Raw genomic sequence first — 17,073 nt, 5'->3', positions numbered from 1 at the left:
ATAGTCTTGTAGTGAGTGGATAGTCTTGTAGTGAGTGGATAGTCTTGTAGTGAGTGGATAGTCTTGTAGTGAGTGGATAGTCTTGTAGTGAGTGGGTAGTCTTGTAGTGAGTGGATAGTCTTGTAGTGGATAGTCTTGTAGTGAGTGGATAGTCTTGTAGTGGATAGTCTTGAAGCGTAATTTTTTGTTTCTCTTTGACCATTTAAATTGAAAACAATCACAGTTAGACACTTCATTGTTACCCAGAAATGATTTGACATTTAAATCAAAATGTCTGCATTGGACCTTAGGGGCACCAGACAGTCACAGGGGAACCAGAAAAAGAGATGATCGATCCTACCTTTCAAGCACATCACCTGGAGTATCTATCCAGCTGTTAGCCCGCTGTTAGCCAGCTGTTAGCCCGCTGTTAGCCCGCTGTTAGCCAGCTGTTGGCCCGCTGTTGGCCCGCTGTTGGCCCGCTGTTAGCTAGGTAGCATGACTGGACAAGGTTGATACATGAATGGTCAAGGTTTCTTGTTATCAAACAAATAGTTAGGGCCTGCGGCATGGTTTATGAAATGACTCAGTCATTCTAGAACTAGAATGTATGTGAATAATTTACAGATTTTTTAATGATGCCCAGAATTTTTTTAAAGTCGACACTTTGTAAAAAAAAATACATTTGAGGGTTCATATATACTGTCATAAATTATAATTGAAATAAATTATAGCATTACTATTGATTACCCAGCTCATTGCCTGATAACACAGACACGGCATAAACTCAATATTAGGAAAGAAGTCGGTTTATCCAACTGAAAATGCAGACGTGAGAGAGGACCGAGTGAGCCTTATTCTACATTAGGCTACATAATGACATTATTAAATGACTATTCCAGGCGTGGGGGTTAAGTCAGGGGGCTCAGATGCTACAGAAGCTAGTACTAATAGTCAGAGGAGCGATATTCCTGCCCCCATGTTGCCCCCCAGGACTAAAGAGTGGATGTAGTCTATCAGTGAAGCCATCTGTAAACGTATGGATGTGAACCCCAGTCTCCGCACAGTAGAAGGACACTCGGCCCTCCACGTAGTCCAGAAACACCCCCACCTTCCTGGGCTTCTGCTCCAGGCCCACGGGGGTGACAGTGGGGGAGGTGTTAGCTACGTATTGACCTCCGCTCTTTAGGCTCAGTGTCCAGAAGCCATTGGCTGGGCTGACTGTAAACTTCCCCTTCCTGTTGATGGACTGTCTGGCCACGCCCAGGTTCCACTCTATCTTCTCTCCCACGTCCACCTCCCAGTAGTACCTGGAATGGAGTTAACATTAGTACCTGGAATGGAGTCAACATCAGTACCTGGAATGGAGTCAACATTAGTTCAGTAGTACCTGGAATGGAGTCAACATTAGTCCAGTAGTACCTGGAATGGAGTCAACATTAGTCCAGTAGTACCTGGAATGGAGTCAACATTAGTACCTAGAATGGAGTCAACATTAGTACCTGGAATGGAGTCAACATTAGTCCAGTAGTACCTGGAATGGAGTCAACATTAGTACCTAGAATGGAGTCAACATTAGTATCTGGAATGGAGTCAACATTAGTACCTGGAATGGAGTCAACATTAGTACCTGGAATGGAGTCAACATTAGTCCAGTAGTACCTGGAATGGAGTCAACATTAGTACCTGGAATGGAGTCAACATTAGTACCTGGAATGGAGTCAACATTAGTACCTGGAATGGAGTCAACATTAGTACCTGGAATGGAGTCAACATTAGTACCTGGAATGGAGTCCATGGAATGGAGTCAACATTAGTACCTGGAATGGAGTCAACATTAGTACCTGGAATGGAGTCAACATTAGTTCAGAATGGAGTACCTGGAATGGAGTCAACATTAGTACCTGGAATGGAGTCAACATTAGTACCTTGGAGTCAACATTAGTACCTGGAATGGAGTCAACATTAGTACCTCAACATTAGTACCTGGAATGGAGTCAACATTAGTACAATTAGTACCTGGAATGGAGTCAACATTAGTACCTGGAATGGAGTCAACATGGAATACCTGGTCAACATTAGTACCTGGAATGGAGTCAACATTAGTACCTGGAATGGAGTCAACATTAGTACCTGGAATGGAGTCAACATTAGTACCTGGAATGGAGTCAACATTAGTACCTGGAATGGAGTCAACATTAGTCCAGCAGTACCTGGAATGGAGTCAACATTAGTACCTGGAATGGAGTCAACATTAGTCCAGTAGTACCTGGAATGGAGTCAACATTAGTACCTGGAATGGAGTCAACATTAGTACCTGGAATGGAGTCAACATTAGTTCAGTAGTACCTGGAATGGAGTCAACATTAGTACCTGGAATGGAGTCAACATTAGTACCTGGAATGGAGTCAACATTAGTACCTGGAATGGAGTCAACATTAGTACCTGGAATGGAGTCAACATTAGTCTAGTAGTACCTGTAGTCAACATACACAGCTCCAGAAACTTGCGAACTTCCCCTGTAAAAAGGTATATAAAGAGAGCAGAGATCATAAGAGAGGCATGATCCTCACTGACATATGAGACAGACTTCATATGGAGAATCATCATAGGTAAATTTACTATTGCACTATAGGCTTTTTGTTAGACTAGAACAATATTTGAAACACAGGGGTCTTGACACCTCTTGATCACAGACAAAGCGGCAGTCACACAGTGAGACATCAGGTACAGATGTGATTAGCAATACAAGGACACAGCCAAGTACCGGTTACAATATATTGAGTCCATACACAGAGTTGGAAGTGTATTAGGATATTGGAATTCGGAATCTAGCGTTAGCGCTGTGAGAATACCAATTACAGGAAAGTGACCAGGGGGCTGAGCATTTAAGGTAATTGAACTATTTTTGCTATTTAGTCAATATTGTTAGAAGTGTTCACGCATTTAAAGTTTTGCAATATTATCTGGCATAGCTTAAAGCATGAAGGATTGATTGAGCATTATTGATGTATTGGGAAACTGTAGAACCATTGAATTGTAATAATGTGTATAAGACAAAAAACAGAGTGACTTAATAAAAGCTTTGAAACTTTGACAACTAGGCCAGATTAACGATCTGGAGAGAAAACACCTTCAACACTCTCACTGAACAGAAAGTGACCCTGGTTATAGGTTAAAGTGATTGCACTAAATAATATTTGGGGCGGCAGGGTAGCCTAGTGGTTAAAGTCAGCAACTATCATTATGACATCATGGATTAATTCTAGAATATACTATATAGCCTAGAAAACCGGTTAAATTATCATTATGACCTCATGGATGGCCAGTCCTTGTATTCATAGTATAGTGATTTCAGGGGGTAGCCCTGAGCTGAACTCAAACCTGGGTCCAGCGACTGTCAAGTCAACACCTTATAACTGTTACGCCAAGATGTCTGAACTTCTTGACGAGGCAGCTAGGTGTTGGGTTAAGGTTTCTACAATATCGTTCTCTATGAATTTGAGAGTGGTTACACTTCTCCTTCCCCCATCCCTCAGCTGTTAACCAAGTCTCTGGGCAGCCATTTTGTTGCTGTTTAAAAACCCCACACAACCCAGCAATCTGCAGTTCAAACAATAACAAATCTGTCATTCCACCACTATTTTGGTAATACAATTATTATGGGTTTGGATAAATGTAACTACAGACAGACCTATGGATGCAAGTACTGACCATCCATGATATCAACATTATAGTTTTAACCATGTTGAGGCAGCAGGGTAGCCTAGTGGTTAGAGCGTTGGACTAGTAACCGGTTGCAAGTTCACATCCCCGAGCTGACATGGTACAAATCTGTCGTTCTGCCCCTGAACAGGCAATTAACCCACTGTTCCTAGTCCGTTAATGAAAATAAGTGCTAATGTTGATTTACATTTACATTTACATTTAAGTTGATTTACATTGTTTTCACCTAAACATTTACATAGTTTCAAAAAAAAAATATTATTTGGGGTTCTGATGGGGTTGAACTCAGCTCATGAGGCATGTGTTATATTCTTCAAGAATCAATGGCTGTAAATAAATAATTTAAAAGTCACAATATGGGTGTAGCGATTGCAGATTTCCGCCTTAACACCAAACATCAGTTCAACTGCAGAGTTTGTGCCTCTGTTGTTAAGACAGTACTTACTAGTGTTAATCAGGGAATGGTTTCTCAAAACCATCTTATGGCTAAATTCTTCGTTTGAACCATTGGATGCCTTAAGATGCGTTTGGGAAACCGGGCCCAGATATCCAGGTTCCTCCTCCTCCTTTTTCGATGTAAAAGTAATCTCCTCCCCCTCCTCTTTCACGCCATGAACTGCATCTTCCTCTCCTTTTACTGTGACATCATCCTCCTCTTTCACTCTGAACGCGCCCTCCTCTTCTTTCACAGTAACGGCCCCACTCCCTACTTCTTGTTTTACTGTGATATCTTCCTCGTCTTTCACTCTGAATGCGTCCTCCTCTTCTTTCACAGTAACGGCCCCACTCTCTACTTCTTGTTTTACTGTGATATCTTCCTCTTCTTTCACTCTGAACGCGTCCTCCTCTTCTTTCACAGTAACGGCCCCACTCCCTACTTCTTGATATACTGTGATATCCTTCTCTTCTTTAGAAGGAGAGTAGCTTGGTGACAGCATGGTCGGGGATGTTAGCTAGCTAGGCTAATGCTAACTTATCCAGCCCGCTAGCTGAATAATAACAACACCGTAAATATGAAATTAAATCGGATAACTAACTAGACGATAGAAGTGGGTTTAAAACACAGTGGCTAATATACACTAAAGCCTCTAAAGTAATGTATTGTTTCGGCTATTTTTGGCTATTTTGTCATAGTAGTCAACATTAGTCTAGTAGTACCTGGAATGGAGTCAACATTAGTTCAGTAGTACCTGGAATGGAGTCAACATTAGTCCAGTAGTACCTGGAATGGAGTCAACATTAGTCCAGTAGTACCTGGAATGGAGTCAACATTAGTACCTGGAATGGAGTCAACATTAGTACCTGGAATGGAGTCAACATTAGTACCTAGAATGGAGTCAACATTGGTACCTGGAATGGAGTCAACATTGGTACCTGGAATGGAGTCAACATTAGTACCTGGAATGGAGTCAACATTAGTACCTGGAATGGAGTCAACATTAGTCCAGTAGTACCTCGAATGGAATCAATGTTTTCGTCATTACAACTGATGAACTTTGCATTGAAGTCCAGTCCAAATTTTAATCATTATAACTGATGAACTTTGCATTCTAGTCCCGTCCATGTTTTCATCATTCTAACTGATGAACTTTGTATTAAAGTCCAGTCCAGGTTTTCATCATTATAACTGATGAACCTTGTATTCTAGTCCAGTCCATGTTTTCATCATTATAACTGATGAACCTTGTATTCTAGTCCAGTCCATGTTTTCATCATTATAACTGATGAACTTTGTATTGAAATCCAGTCCATGTTTTACTACAGCACTAGTTAAGGTAAAGAGCCATGAGTGAATAGTTTCCATGAATAGTTTCAGTGAATAGCTTCAGTAAAGTTCAACAAACAAACTATATCAGACGGTCTGACATCTGTTCTAAGAACCATAGATATATGATCATAGATCTTTATGATAATATAGATATATAGATATAGAATTCTATTATATAGGCAAACAGTATAAAGAGGGACATTACAGTACCTGCCGCTGCTGAAGGACTCTCTTCCCAGGACGTTGGCCACGCGGTCAAACCTCTTGGGGTTGTCTGGGACCTCCTGGTGTTTGTCTGTGTGTCGCACCTGTTTCCGGTCGTCTGAGACCGAGAGGAAGGCGTGGGCCGTCTTGGGACTCAGGGAGATGTCTACTAGGGTAGAGGAAGGACAGAGAAACATATAAGTGCCATGGCAACAGAAAACTCACCTTGGTAAAACAAGTACTTTGAAGGCCCAACGCCGCCATTCTTAATTCAATATCAAATTGTTTTCTGAGTAATAATTACGTATCTTACTCTAATAGTTTTCCATTAAAATGGGCAAAAATTTGAAAAGTATTTCTCAAGCAATATTTTGGCTAGGACTGTCTGGGAGTGGTCTGAGGGGGGAGGGGGAAACTGAAGACTAGCCTTTATTGGCAGAAAGGTTTTGTTATTCGTCTATTAACCAATTTACCACAAACAATTTGCCTAAACTTCCGCCCACGCACACCTGCTGATTAAGATAGTATTTTCAACCAAAAACTATCAGGAAATAACACTTTCCCAAACTTTTACAGTGTTAGTTTCATCAGCTGTTGTACAATATGATATAAAACACAGAAAAACTGAATTTTGACTGCACTGGTCCTTTAAGAACAACAAAAAAATAGATATTATGGCGTATCTAACTCTTTGGGCAGGTGGAGACATACCTGTGTATTTCTGTATTTTCTTCAGCTCTGCAAAAGATAACAGCTTCAGTAAGAATCCTTCCCAGACAAACAGATCTGACATTTCACTCACCCTAAAGATAACAGTTCCATAAGAATCCTTCCCAGACAAACAGATCTGACATTTCACTCACCCTAAAGATAACAGTTCCATAAGAATCCTTCCCAGACTAACAGATCTGACATTTCACTCACCCTAAAGATAACAGTTCCATAAGAATCCTTCCCAGACAAACAGATCTGACATTTCACTCACCCTAAAGATAACAGTTCCATAAGAATCCTTCCCAGACAAACAGATCTGACATTTCACTCACCCTAAAGATAACAGTTCCTTAGACAGATAATCATTTAAAGATAACAGATAAGAATCTTCCCAGACAGATCTGACATTTCACTCACCCTAAAGACAACAGTTCCATAAGAATCCTTCCCAGACTAAAGTGTTGACTCACCCTAAAGATATGTAAGAATCCTTCCCAGACAAACAGATCTGACATTTCACTCACCCTAAAGATAACAGTTCCATAAGAATCCTTCCCACAACAGATCTTTTCACTCACCCTAAAGATAACAGTTCCATAAGAATCCTTCCCCACCCTAAAGATCCAACAGATCTGACATTTTCACTCACTGGATAACACCATAAGAATCCTTCCCAGACAAACAGATCTGACATTTCACTGATAACAGTTCCATAAGAATCCTTCCCAGACCAACAGATCTGACATTTCACTCCCCTAAAGATAACAGTTCCATGAATCCTTCCCAGTGCAGATCTGCATTTCACTCACCCTAAAGATAAACAAAGAATCCTTCCCAGACAAACAGATCTATATTTTCACCCTAAAGATAAAGTTCCATAAGAATCCTTGGGGACAAACAGACTAATTTAAGGATAACAGTTCAAAGAATCCTTTTCTTCTGTGGTCAGATAGAAACTCACCCTAAAGATAACTTCCATAAGTTTCCCAGACAAACTCTTTCAGTTCCATAAATTAACTCATGAGGAGGCAAAGATAACAGTTCCATAAGAATCCTTCCCACTGATCTGACATTTCCTAATCTAAAGATAACATTATAAAATCCTAGACAAACAGATCTGACATTTCCTGAATTCCATGATTTCCCAGACAAACAGCTGAAATCCTTCCCAGACTAACAGATCAGACATTACTAAACCTAAAGACAACAGTCCTGAATTCCCAGATTGGCTGGATGTCTGACATTTCACTCACCCTGAAAGAACATAAGAATTTTCCCTGTTCTAATGATCGTGACATTTCACTAACCAACAGTTCCATAAGAATCCTTCTGTACTAACAGTCTGACATTTTACTCACCCTAAAGATAACAGTTCCATAAGAATCCTTCCCAGACATACAGATCTGACATTTCACCCCCTGGCTCTGGTATATTGAAATATGCCAACAAACAGGCCTCATTGCTTAAGTATATGAATCCTACCCAGACTCAGATCTGACGTTTCCCACCCTAAAGATACAGATCTAGGATCAGATCCTTTTTCCCTAACTCAATCTGAACCTTAACCATTAATGGAGAAAATGCTAAACTGGCCCCAAAAGTGGTGCTCTGCAACATTCATAGCAAACACGATCTGGTTCAAGCCTTTTCTTCTGTGGTCATTTACCTCTGTTTCACCTCTTTTGGAAATTAAGACATGAACAAAGGTCTTCTGACCACCACCTACCCTACACCATAAACAGAGTTTGGGTCCTGAATTCTGATTGGCTGAAATCCCAGGTATATCAGACATTATAAACTGGCCCCTGAATGCTGACAGTGTCTCCATTCACTCAAAGAACATGTATTTTCTACTGTTCTAATGCGTCCAGTTTTAAGGTCTGTATCCAGTCCGATGTAATCCTCTAAAGAACAGCCCATTGTTACATTTGGTAGATTGATAATCACATTGTATTCTGTCAATAGGTGATTACCGATGAGGTGAGTTTCCCCCTAGGTACAGATCTAGGATCAGCTTCCTTTCCCTCAATCTGAACCTTAACCATTAATGGAGAAAATGCTAAACTGGCCCAAAACTAGCGTCTAGGGGCGACTTCACCCTACCCCATGCTTACCACTGCAACACTCTTCTGACCACCACCACCCCCACCACCACAGAGCTCATCATGGCTCTCAATAGGTGGTGGATTCCTCAGGTGAGTTTTTCCCCTTACTATGTAAAGCCCATAATCACAGTGTATTCTGTCAATAGGTGGTGGATGAGGTGAGTTTTCCCTCCTTACTATGTAAAGCCCTAATCACATTGTTATTTGGATGATCAAATACATTGTATTCTGTCAATAGGTGGTGGATGAGGTGAGTTTTCCCCTTACTATGTAAAGCCCTAATCACATTGTATTCTGTCAATAGGTGGTGGATGAGGTGAGTTTTCCCCTTACTATGTAAAGCCCTAATCACATTGTATTCTGTCAATAGGTGGTGGATGAGGTGAGTTTTCCCCTTACTATGTAAAGCCCTAATCACATTGTATTCTGTCAATAGGTGGTGGATGAGGTGAGTTCTCCCCTTACTATGTAAAGCCCTAATCACATTGTATTCTGTCAATATGTGGTGGATGAGGTGAGTTTTCCCCTTACTATGTAAAGCCCTAATCACATTGTATTCTGTCAATAGGTGGTGGATGAGGTGGGTTCTCCCCTTACTATATAAAGCCCTAATCACAGTGTAATCTGTCAATAGGTGGTGGATGAGGTGAGTTCTCCCCTTACTATGTAAAGCCCTAATCACATTGTATTCTGTCAATATGGTGGATGAGGTGAGTTTTCCTAATCACATTGTATTCTGTCAATAGGTGGTGGATGAGGTGAGTTTTCCCCTTACTATGTAAAGCCCTAATCACATTGTATTCTGTCAATAGGTGGTGGATGAGGTGAGTTTTCCCCTTACTATGTAAAGCCCTAATCACATTGTATTCTGTCAATAGGTGGTGGATGAGGTGAGTTTTCCCCTTACTATGTAAAGCCCTAATCACATTGTATTCTGTCAATAGGTGGTGGATGAGGTGAGTTTTCCCCTTACTATATAAAGCCCTAATCACAGTGTAATCTGTCAATAGGTGGTGGATGAGGTGAGTTCTCCCCTTACTATGTAAAGCCCTAATCACATTGTATTCTGTCAATAGGTGGTGGATGAGGTGAGTTTTCCCCTTACTATGTAAAGCCCTAATCACATTGTATTCTGTCAATAGGTGGTGGATGAGGTGAGTTTTCCCCTTACTATATAAAGCCCTAATCACAGTGTATTCTGTCAATAGGTGGTGGATGAGTACTGAGTTTTCCCAAACATTACTATGGTAAAGCCCTAATCACATTGTATTCTGTCAATAGGTGGTGGATGAGGTGAGTTTCCCCCTTACTATGTAAAGCCCTAATCACATTGTATTCTGTCAATAGGTGGTGGATGAGGTGAGTTTTCCCCTTACTATGTAAAGCCCTAATCACATTGTATTCTGTCAATAGGTGGTGGATGAGGTGAGTTTTCCCCTTACTATGTAAAGCCCTAATCACATTGTATTCTGTCAATAGGTGGTGGATGAGGTGAGTTTTCCCCTTACTATATAAAGCCCTAATCACATTGTATTCTGTCAATAGGTGGTGGATGAGGTGAGTTTTCCCCTTACTATGTAAAGCCCTAATCACAGTGTAATATGTCAATAGGTGGTGGATGAGGTGAGTTTTCCCCTTACTATGTAAAGCCCTAATCACATTGTATTCTGTCAATAGGTGGTGGATGAGGTGAGTTTTCCCCTTACTATGTAAAGCCCTAATCACAGTGTAATCTGTCAATAGGTGGTGGATGAGGTGAGTTTTCCCCTTACTATGTAAAGCCCTAATCACATTGTATTCTGTCAATAGGTGGTGGATGAGGTGAGTTCTCCCCTTACTATGTAAAGCCCTTTGTGTAACTCATGCACGAGAAAGGAGCTCAATAAATCCAATCCGTTATTATTGTTATTCTAAGTTTATACGTTCATAAATAAATAAATGACTGTACATTACAGACCTCCTCCTCCCCCTGTCTCTCCTCAATGGCTGCCACCACGGCCTTGTGGCTCTTCTCCATGGAACTGACAAGGGCAGAGAACACCTTCTGGCTCTCACGCACCTCCCTCACACACGAGTTCTGATTGGACAAAAGACATGTCTGTATCTCAGACGAGTTCTAATTGGACAAGAGACGGTCAATATCTCAGACATCATTTCTGATTGGATAAAAGACATGTCTGTATCTCACATCACTTTAAGATGATAAGGTGTGATTGGACAAAACATGTATGTGGTAAGGGTGGTGGATTTGTCTAACTCATCTAGATCTACATTAGGGCGTAGGGTGTAGGACCTCTCTAACCCTGTACCTGGAGAGATACCATCCTGTAGGACCTCTCTAACCCTGTACCTGGAGAGATACCATCCTGTAGGACCTCTCGAACCCTGTACCTGGAGAGATACCATCCTGTAGGACCTCTATAACCCTGTACCTGGAGAGATACCATCCTGTAGGACCTCTCTAACCCTGTACCTGGAGAGATACCATCTTGTAGGACCTCTCTAACCCTGTACCTGGAGAGATACCATCCTGTAGGACCTCTCTAACCCTGTACATGGAGAGATACCATCCTGTAGGACCTCTCTAACCCTGTACCTGGAGAGATACCATCTTGTAGGACCTCTCTAGCCCTGTACCTGGAGAGATACCATCCTGTAGGACCTCTCTAACCCTGTACCTGGAGAGATACCATCCTGTAGGTTTTCACTACAACCCTAATCTAGTGCACCTGATTCTAATAATTAGCTGGTTGATAAACTGAACCAGGTTAGTTATAACTGGAGTTAGGTAGCTCTCCAGTAACAGGCTTGGAGAGCCCTGGTGTAGGGGCTAGGGGCCCATTTGGGATCGGGACTCACTTTGAGGAGCTGCAGGGAGTGTCTGAGTCTGTCAACTTTCTTCAGTCGCTCCTGGATCATCTGGTCAATGTCTACAACCTGCGGTTGCAGAAGAGGATTACACCAAGGTATCATAACATCAAGGTGATTACACCAAGATATCAGGACACCAAGGTGATTACACCAATGTATCATGACACCAAGGTTTCATAACATCAAGATGATTACACCAAGGTATCATAACATCAAGATGATTACACCAAGGTATCATAACATCAAGGTGATTACACCAAGGTATCACAACATCAAGAGGATTACACCAAGGTATCATGACACCAAGAGGATTACACCAAGGTATCATAACATCAAGATGATTACACCAGATATCATGACACCAAGAGGATTACACCAAGGTATCATAACATCAAGATGATTACACCAGATATCATGACATCAAGAGGATTACACCAAGGTATCATAACATCAAGAGGATTACACCAAGGTACCATGACATCAAGATGATTACACCAAGGTATCATGGCACCAAGGTATCATAACATCAAGAGGATTACACCAAGGTATCATAACATAAAGATGATTACACCAAGGTATCATGACACCAAGGTATCATAACATCAAGAGGATTACACCAAGGTACCGTGACATCAAGATGATTACACCAAGGTATCATGGCACCAAGGTATCATAACATCAAGAGGATTACACCAAGGTACCGTGACATCAAGAGGATTACACCAAGGTATCGTGACATCAAGATGATTACACCAAGGTAACATGACACCAAGGTATCATGACACTAAGAGGATTACACCAAGGTATCATGGCACCAAGAGGATTACACCAAGGTATCATGACACAAAGAGGATTACACCAAGAGGATTACACCAAGGTATCATAACACCAAGATGATTACACCAAGGTATCATGACATCAAGAGGATTACACCAAGGTATCATACCATCAAGATGATTACACCAAGGTAACATGACACCAAGGTATCATGACACCAAGGTATCATGACATCAAGAGGATTACACCAAGGTAACATGACACCAAGGTATCATGACACCAAGAGGATTACACCACGGTATCATGACATCAAGAGGATTACACCAAGGTAACATGACACCAAGGTATCATGACATCAAGAGGATTACACCAAAGTATCATGACACCACGAGGATTACACCAAGGTATCATACCATCAAGATGATTACACCAAGGTAACATGACACCAAGGTATCATGACACCAAGGTATCATGACATCAAGAGGATTACACCAAGGTAACATGACACCAAGGTATCATGACATCAAGAGGATTACACCAAAGTATCATGACACCACGAGGATTACACCAAGGTATCATGACACCAAGGTATCATCACACCAAGAAGATTACACCAAGGTATCATAACATCAAGAGGATTACACCAAGGTATCATGACATCAAGATGATTACACCAAGGTAACATGACACCAAGGTATCATGACATCAAGAGGATTACACCAAGGTATCATGACACCACGAGGATTACACCAAGGTATCATGACACCAAGGTATCATCACACCAAGAAGATTACACCAAGGTATCATAACATCAAGAGGATTACACCAAGGTATCATGACATCAAGAGGATTACACCAAGGTATCATAACATCAGGAGGATTACATCAAGGTATCATGACACCAAGAGGATTACACCAAGGTATCATAACATCAAGAGGATTACACCAAGAGGATTACACCAAGGTATCATGACACCAAGGTATCTATATTACAGGTACACCGTAGCCTCTTGAACCTCTTAATGTCACAATATGTTGCACTAAGGTCAGTAGAGTACCGTGTCGTGGCTCTCCTCAGGGCTCTCAGGCCGTGTCTTCCTGTAGTTGTCACAGACGTCAGCCAGGATGCGGTTGACACTAAGGTCTGGCCTGGAATGGAACAACCTCTTGCAGAGGGGACAGTAGTCTGAACGGTGCCGGGTCCAGTACCTGTAATGAGCCCAGTCCATGTTTTTATTATGCTGATGATACGCTCAGTACTCCAGTCCATGTTTTACTCATGCACTATTTGAGCTTCAGAGCTAGTGAACAACAATGTACGGATCCTCTGCAATGCTTTCAATAAAGTTCAACAAATGATATCAGACACCCCCGACCTCCATTTTTTATAATCGTAAGATAAAAGGGGGGACGTACCCACACAGGCAGTCCTGACAGAAACTGTGGCCACACGGAGTAGTCACGGGACTGCTGAAGATGTCCTTACACAGCGGGCACAGGAAGTGCCTCTCGGAGACGAGGCCGACGGTAGAGATGGTAGATGCCATGCCCTGGAAGAACACCATATAAATCAATCAATTCATCCTTTCCATACCCCTCTTTTCCCTCTGATCCATCTCTCCACCCTTTCCAATTCTCCTTTTTCTAAAAGGTCCAAGTTCAATATATCACGAGATTGAGCATGAAACACTTTGCAGTAACAGAAACCTGTAGTGTACCGTCTCTCATTAACAGGGAAGCAACTTTCACTGGGGCCATGCCCCCCCCCACCACACATTCTGAAATTGCATTTTTATCTCCCCCCATTACTATTGTAATGTGATACAAAAACGAGGCAACGGTGTGCTTTAGGACCATGAGGACGCCTCGGAGCGGTCGCGTAGACTGTTTGGAAAATATATATCATGCCCCCCCCAGTTTTATCATTGTCGTCCCCTCACTTCTAAAAACCAAAGATGCACCCCATTACATATCAATATAGAGATGAAATGTAATGTCAGGTCTCTCTGAACACCTTCATGTTCTTCTCACGTAATACTTCCATTTGATTGGCCAGACAGAGTTCCCTGGTACAGTTTTTTTTTAAAACAAGTTACTGAAGGTTTCCCCCATTAATTTTTTCCCAATGGAAGGAGAGCGTGCGTTAAAAGCCACAGTATTCACTCGCTTCAAGGTTCAACTGAATCAACTAGTCAGTTGGGTTACACTGCATTTCGAAAGTATTCAGACCCCTTGACTTTTTCCACATTTTGTTATGTTACAGCCTTATTCTAAAATTTATTAAATTGTCCCCCCCCTCCCTCAAGCTACACTCACAATACCCCATAATGAAAAGCAAAGCAAAAACAGACATTTTTGCAAATTTATTTAAAAAATGTAAAACTGAAATATTGGTATTCAGACCCCAGCGATTACAGCATTGAGTCTTGGGAATGACGCGACAAGCTTGGCACAGCTGCTTTTGGGGAGTTTCTCCCATTCTGCTCTGCAGATCCTCCCAAACTCTGTCAGGTCGGATGACCTAAAATATAGTGTGCATCTAGGATCCTCTCTGAAGTTCTGGAGACTTCAATAGACCCAGACCCACTTCTGATAATCCTGGGAGTGTCTGATTCCCTAAACGGATTTACCAACCCACAAAAACAACTAATCTCTTAGTCTAATTTCTGCAAAAACATGTATCTTGTTGTTTTGGAAAAGGAGGGAAGCGCCCTCTACCAAATTATGGCTCAGCGAATTGGCAAACACTGTACACTTAGAAAGAATTAGATATATTCTGAACAATAAATTATCAACATTTGATCAAATCTGGCAGCCTTTCCTCTCCTACGTGGACGAGTCGGCGCTGTGAATTTGTACTTATTAACTCACTTTCAATTGTAATATTTTAATCTACCTTTGGGCAGCATGTGTTGGCCCTGCCACCCGAGCAGTTGGGAGGGGGGGGGGGGGAATAGGGGGGAATAGAGGGGGATAAAGGGGGAGTAAGTGGGGGACATCTACCCTCTTTCTTTCTACCTGTTCTTGTTCTGTATGTCGTGTTTTGTAATGTTTGTTTTGTACCCAGAACTCTGGGTCTTGTTGTTCCTGTCTGCTCTTTTATGTTTAGATAAGAATTGTATACCTATACACCTTTCTTGTGTGTGTTCAATAAAAAATATTTGAACGAAAATATAGTCTGCATCCTAAATGGCACCCTATTCCCTATGGGGCCCTGGGTCAAAAGTAGTGCACTATCAAGGAAATAGGGTGCCATTTGCAGCATTGAGACATGGTGCAGCCAACAGACTCCCAACATAAAAGCTGTGATCGCATGTCCTTGACGTCACCGCAGCGAGCAAAGTCACATCCCAGCTAATCCAATCTGATTGGACGAAAGATAGGATATGGAGATTCTCAAAGGAAGTGAATTGTTATCAACTCCACAGTCAAACATGTTTCTTTGTCAAGCAGTGAAGGCTTGTCTTTGGATATTTCACTATTGGAACTCTTTCAGGTCACAGATTCACCTGAGCTCGCCTAATGTTTCTGTGTGTGTCTCATAGCCAAGTCAGTTATGTGATCATGTGTGTCATTCAAAGAAAAGTGTGTCTGTCTCTGTCTTTCTGTCTGTCTGTCTCTGTCTGTCTCTGTCTGTCTGTCTGTCTGTCTGTCTGTCTGTCTGTCTGTCTGTCTGTCTGTCTGTCTGTCTGTCTGTCTGTCTGTCTGTCTGTCTGTCTGTCTGTCTGTCTGTCTGTCTGTCTGTCTGTCTCTGTCTGTCTGTCTGTGTCTGTCTGTCTGTCTGTGTGTCTGTCTGTCTGTCTCTGTCTGTCTGTCTGTCTCTGTCTGTCTGTCTGTCTGTCTCTGTCTGTGTGTTTGAGAGACAGAGAGCGTAACATTCCCTGGTATGCAGTAGAACAGGTAACACCAAGTATTCTGTTACATAATGAAGGAATCAACACAACACTCAACACCTGCATGACCTCTTCCAGCTGTTATTCTCACTACAATCACAACTGTTTGTTTTACCTCAAAGCGGTATTGTCTCTCTTTTACCAGTTAAAAACAAACAGTGTAGTACCTATAAAGTTGTGACTTCCTGAACTGAGAAGAGTGACGTCCTGACCTGTTCAGTCGTAACCATGATATAAAAGAAAATGGATGTTTCACATACTGTTCTGAACAGAGAGCCGACGTTCTGACAAGGAGGATTGATTAGAATAAGCTTTATTGTTCCTAAGCAATATTTACAACCTATGTTCAGTACGATGTTAACAAGTTAAACCTACCTGTCCCACTTATTCCTTTCCAGGTGCTCAGAGCTTCGGTCGCTAGTCAGTCTGAGTCTCTTCCTGTATTCAGAGACCAGGTGACAGGTGTGAGTTCCTAGAAAGGTGCTTGTGGGTGGGGTTTAATCCAGGTGTGTTCAGCTGTTGTCAGTCAATCAGGCGTTTGCTTTGGGAGGAGCCTGTAACCTAAGACATTGGCTACGTCCCAATTATCTCTCCTTCCTCCTGAAGTGTGCACTTCACCACTCCCCACAAACGTAAAAGCATTTGATTGGTGGAGCCAATCACTGTAGGCTGTAGGCTAGAGGACGTATTTCTGTATTTCCTATATTCATTTAAAATAAGTAAAAGTGAAGTAAACAAGTTGCACACTTGGGGAGAAGGAGCAATCTTAGGTAAGGCCCCACCCTGTTAGAGCTGACAAACAGCAGCACCGGGCCCTGCAGTAGCTCTGGTCCACCCTGTTAGAGCTGTCAAACAGCAGCACTGGGCCCTGCAGTAGCTCTGGTCCACCCTGTTAGAGCTGACAAACAGCAGCACTGGGCCCTGCAGTAGCTCTGGTCCAGGGTGTTAGAGCTGTCAAACAGCAGCACTGGACCCTGCAGTAGCTCTGGTCCAGGGTGTTAGAGCTGACAAACAGCAGCACTGGGCCCTGCAGTAG

General features: G+C 42.1%; 2 protein-coding genes across 2 annotated transcripts in view; both read right to left on the bottom strand.

The window, feature by feature from the left end:
• Nucleotides 1-17,073, bottom strand: part of cldnk (claudin k) — a 280,906-nt gene that overhangs the window by 8,056 nt on the left and 255,777 nt on the right. The window lies entirely within an intron of this gene.
• On the bottom strand, nucleotides 587-16,789 carry btr02 (bloodthirsty-related gene family, member 2). Its single transcript, XM_065010984.1, has 9 exons — nucleotides 16,413-16,789; nucleotides 13,561-13,694; nucleotides 13,203-13,353; nucleotides 11,356-11,433; nucleotides 10,445-10,573; nucleotides 7,463-7,472; nucleotides 6,389-6,535; nucleotides 5,684-5,846; nucleotides 587-1,289 (listed from the first exon to the last, which is right to left on the bottom strand). Exons 2-9 carry the CDS (start codon nucleotides 13,689-13,691, stop codon nucleotides 905-907), a joined length of 1,194 nt encoding a protein of 397 aa, XP_064867056.1. The 5' UTR covers nucleotides 13,692-13,694; nucleotides 16,413-16,789; the 3' UTR covers nucleotides 587-904.

This window comes from Oncorhynchus nerka, linkage group LG26 (genome assembly GCF_034236695.1).
Source record: "Oncorhynchus nerka isolate Pitt River linkage group LG26, Oner_Uvic_2.0, whole genome shotgun sequence".
In the NCBI taxonomy this organism is placed as follows: domain Eukaryota; kingdom Metazoa; phylum Chordata; class Actinopteri; order Salmoniformes; family Salmonidae; genus Oncorhynchus; species Oncorhynchus nerka.
The sequence above is the reverse complement of the archived record's forward strand: the minus strand, read 5'-3'. Positions and strand labels throughout refer to the sequence as shown.

Bases quoted from the DNA above. Each gene is read 5' to 3' on its own strand.
- btr02 (XM_065010984.1), bottom strand. From the start codon at position 13,691: ATGGCATCTACCATCTCTACCGTCGGCCTCGTCTCCGAGAGGCACTTC. The intron at 13,354-13,560 runs GTACGTCCCCCC...GGCTCATTACAG, and splicing joins TGTCAGGACTGCCTGTGTGG to GTACTGGACCCGGCACCGTT. The intron at 11,434-13,202 runs GTACTCTACTGA...CTGCAACCGCAG, and splicing joins CTGAGGAGAGCCACGACACG to GTTGTAGACATTGACCAGAT.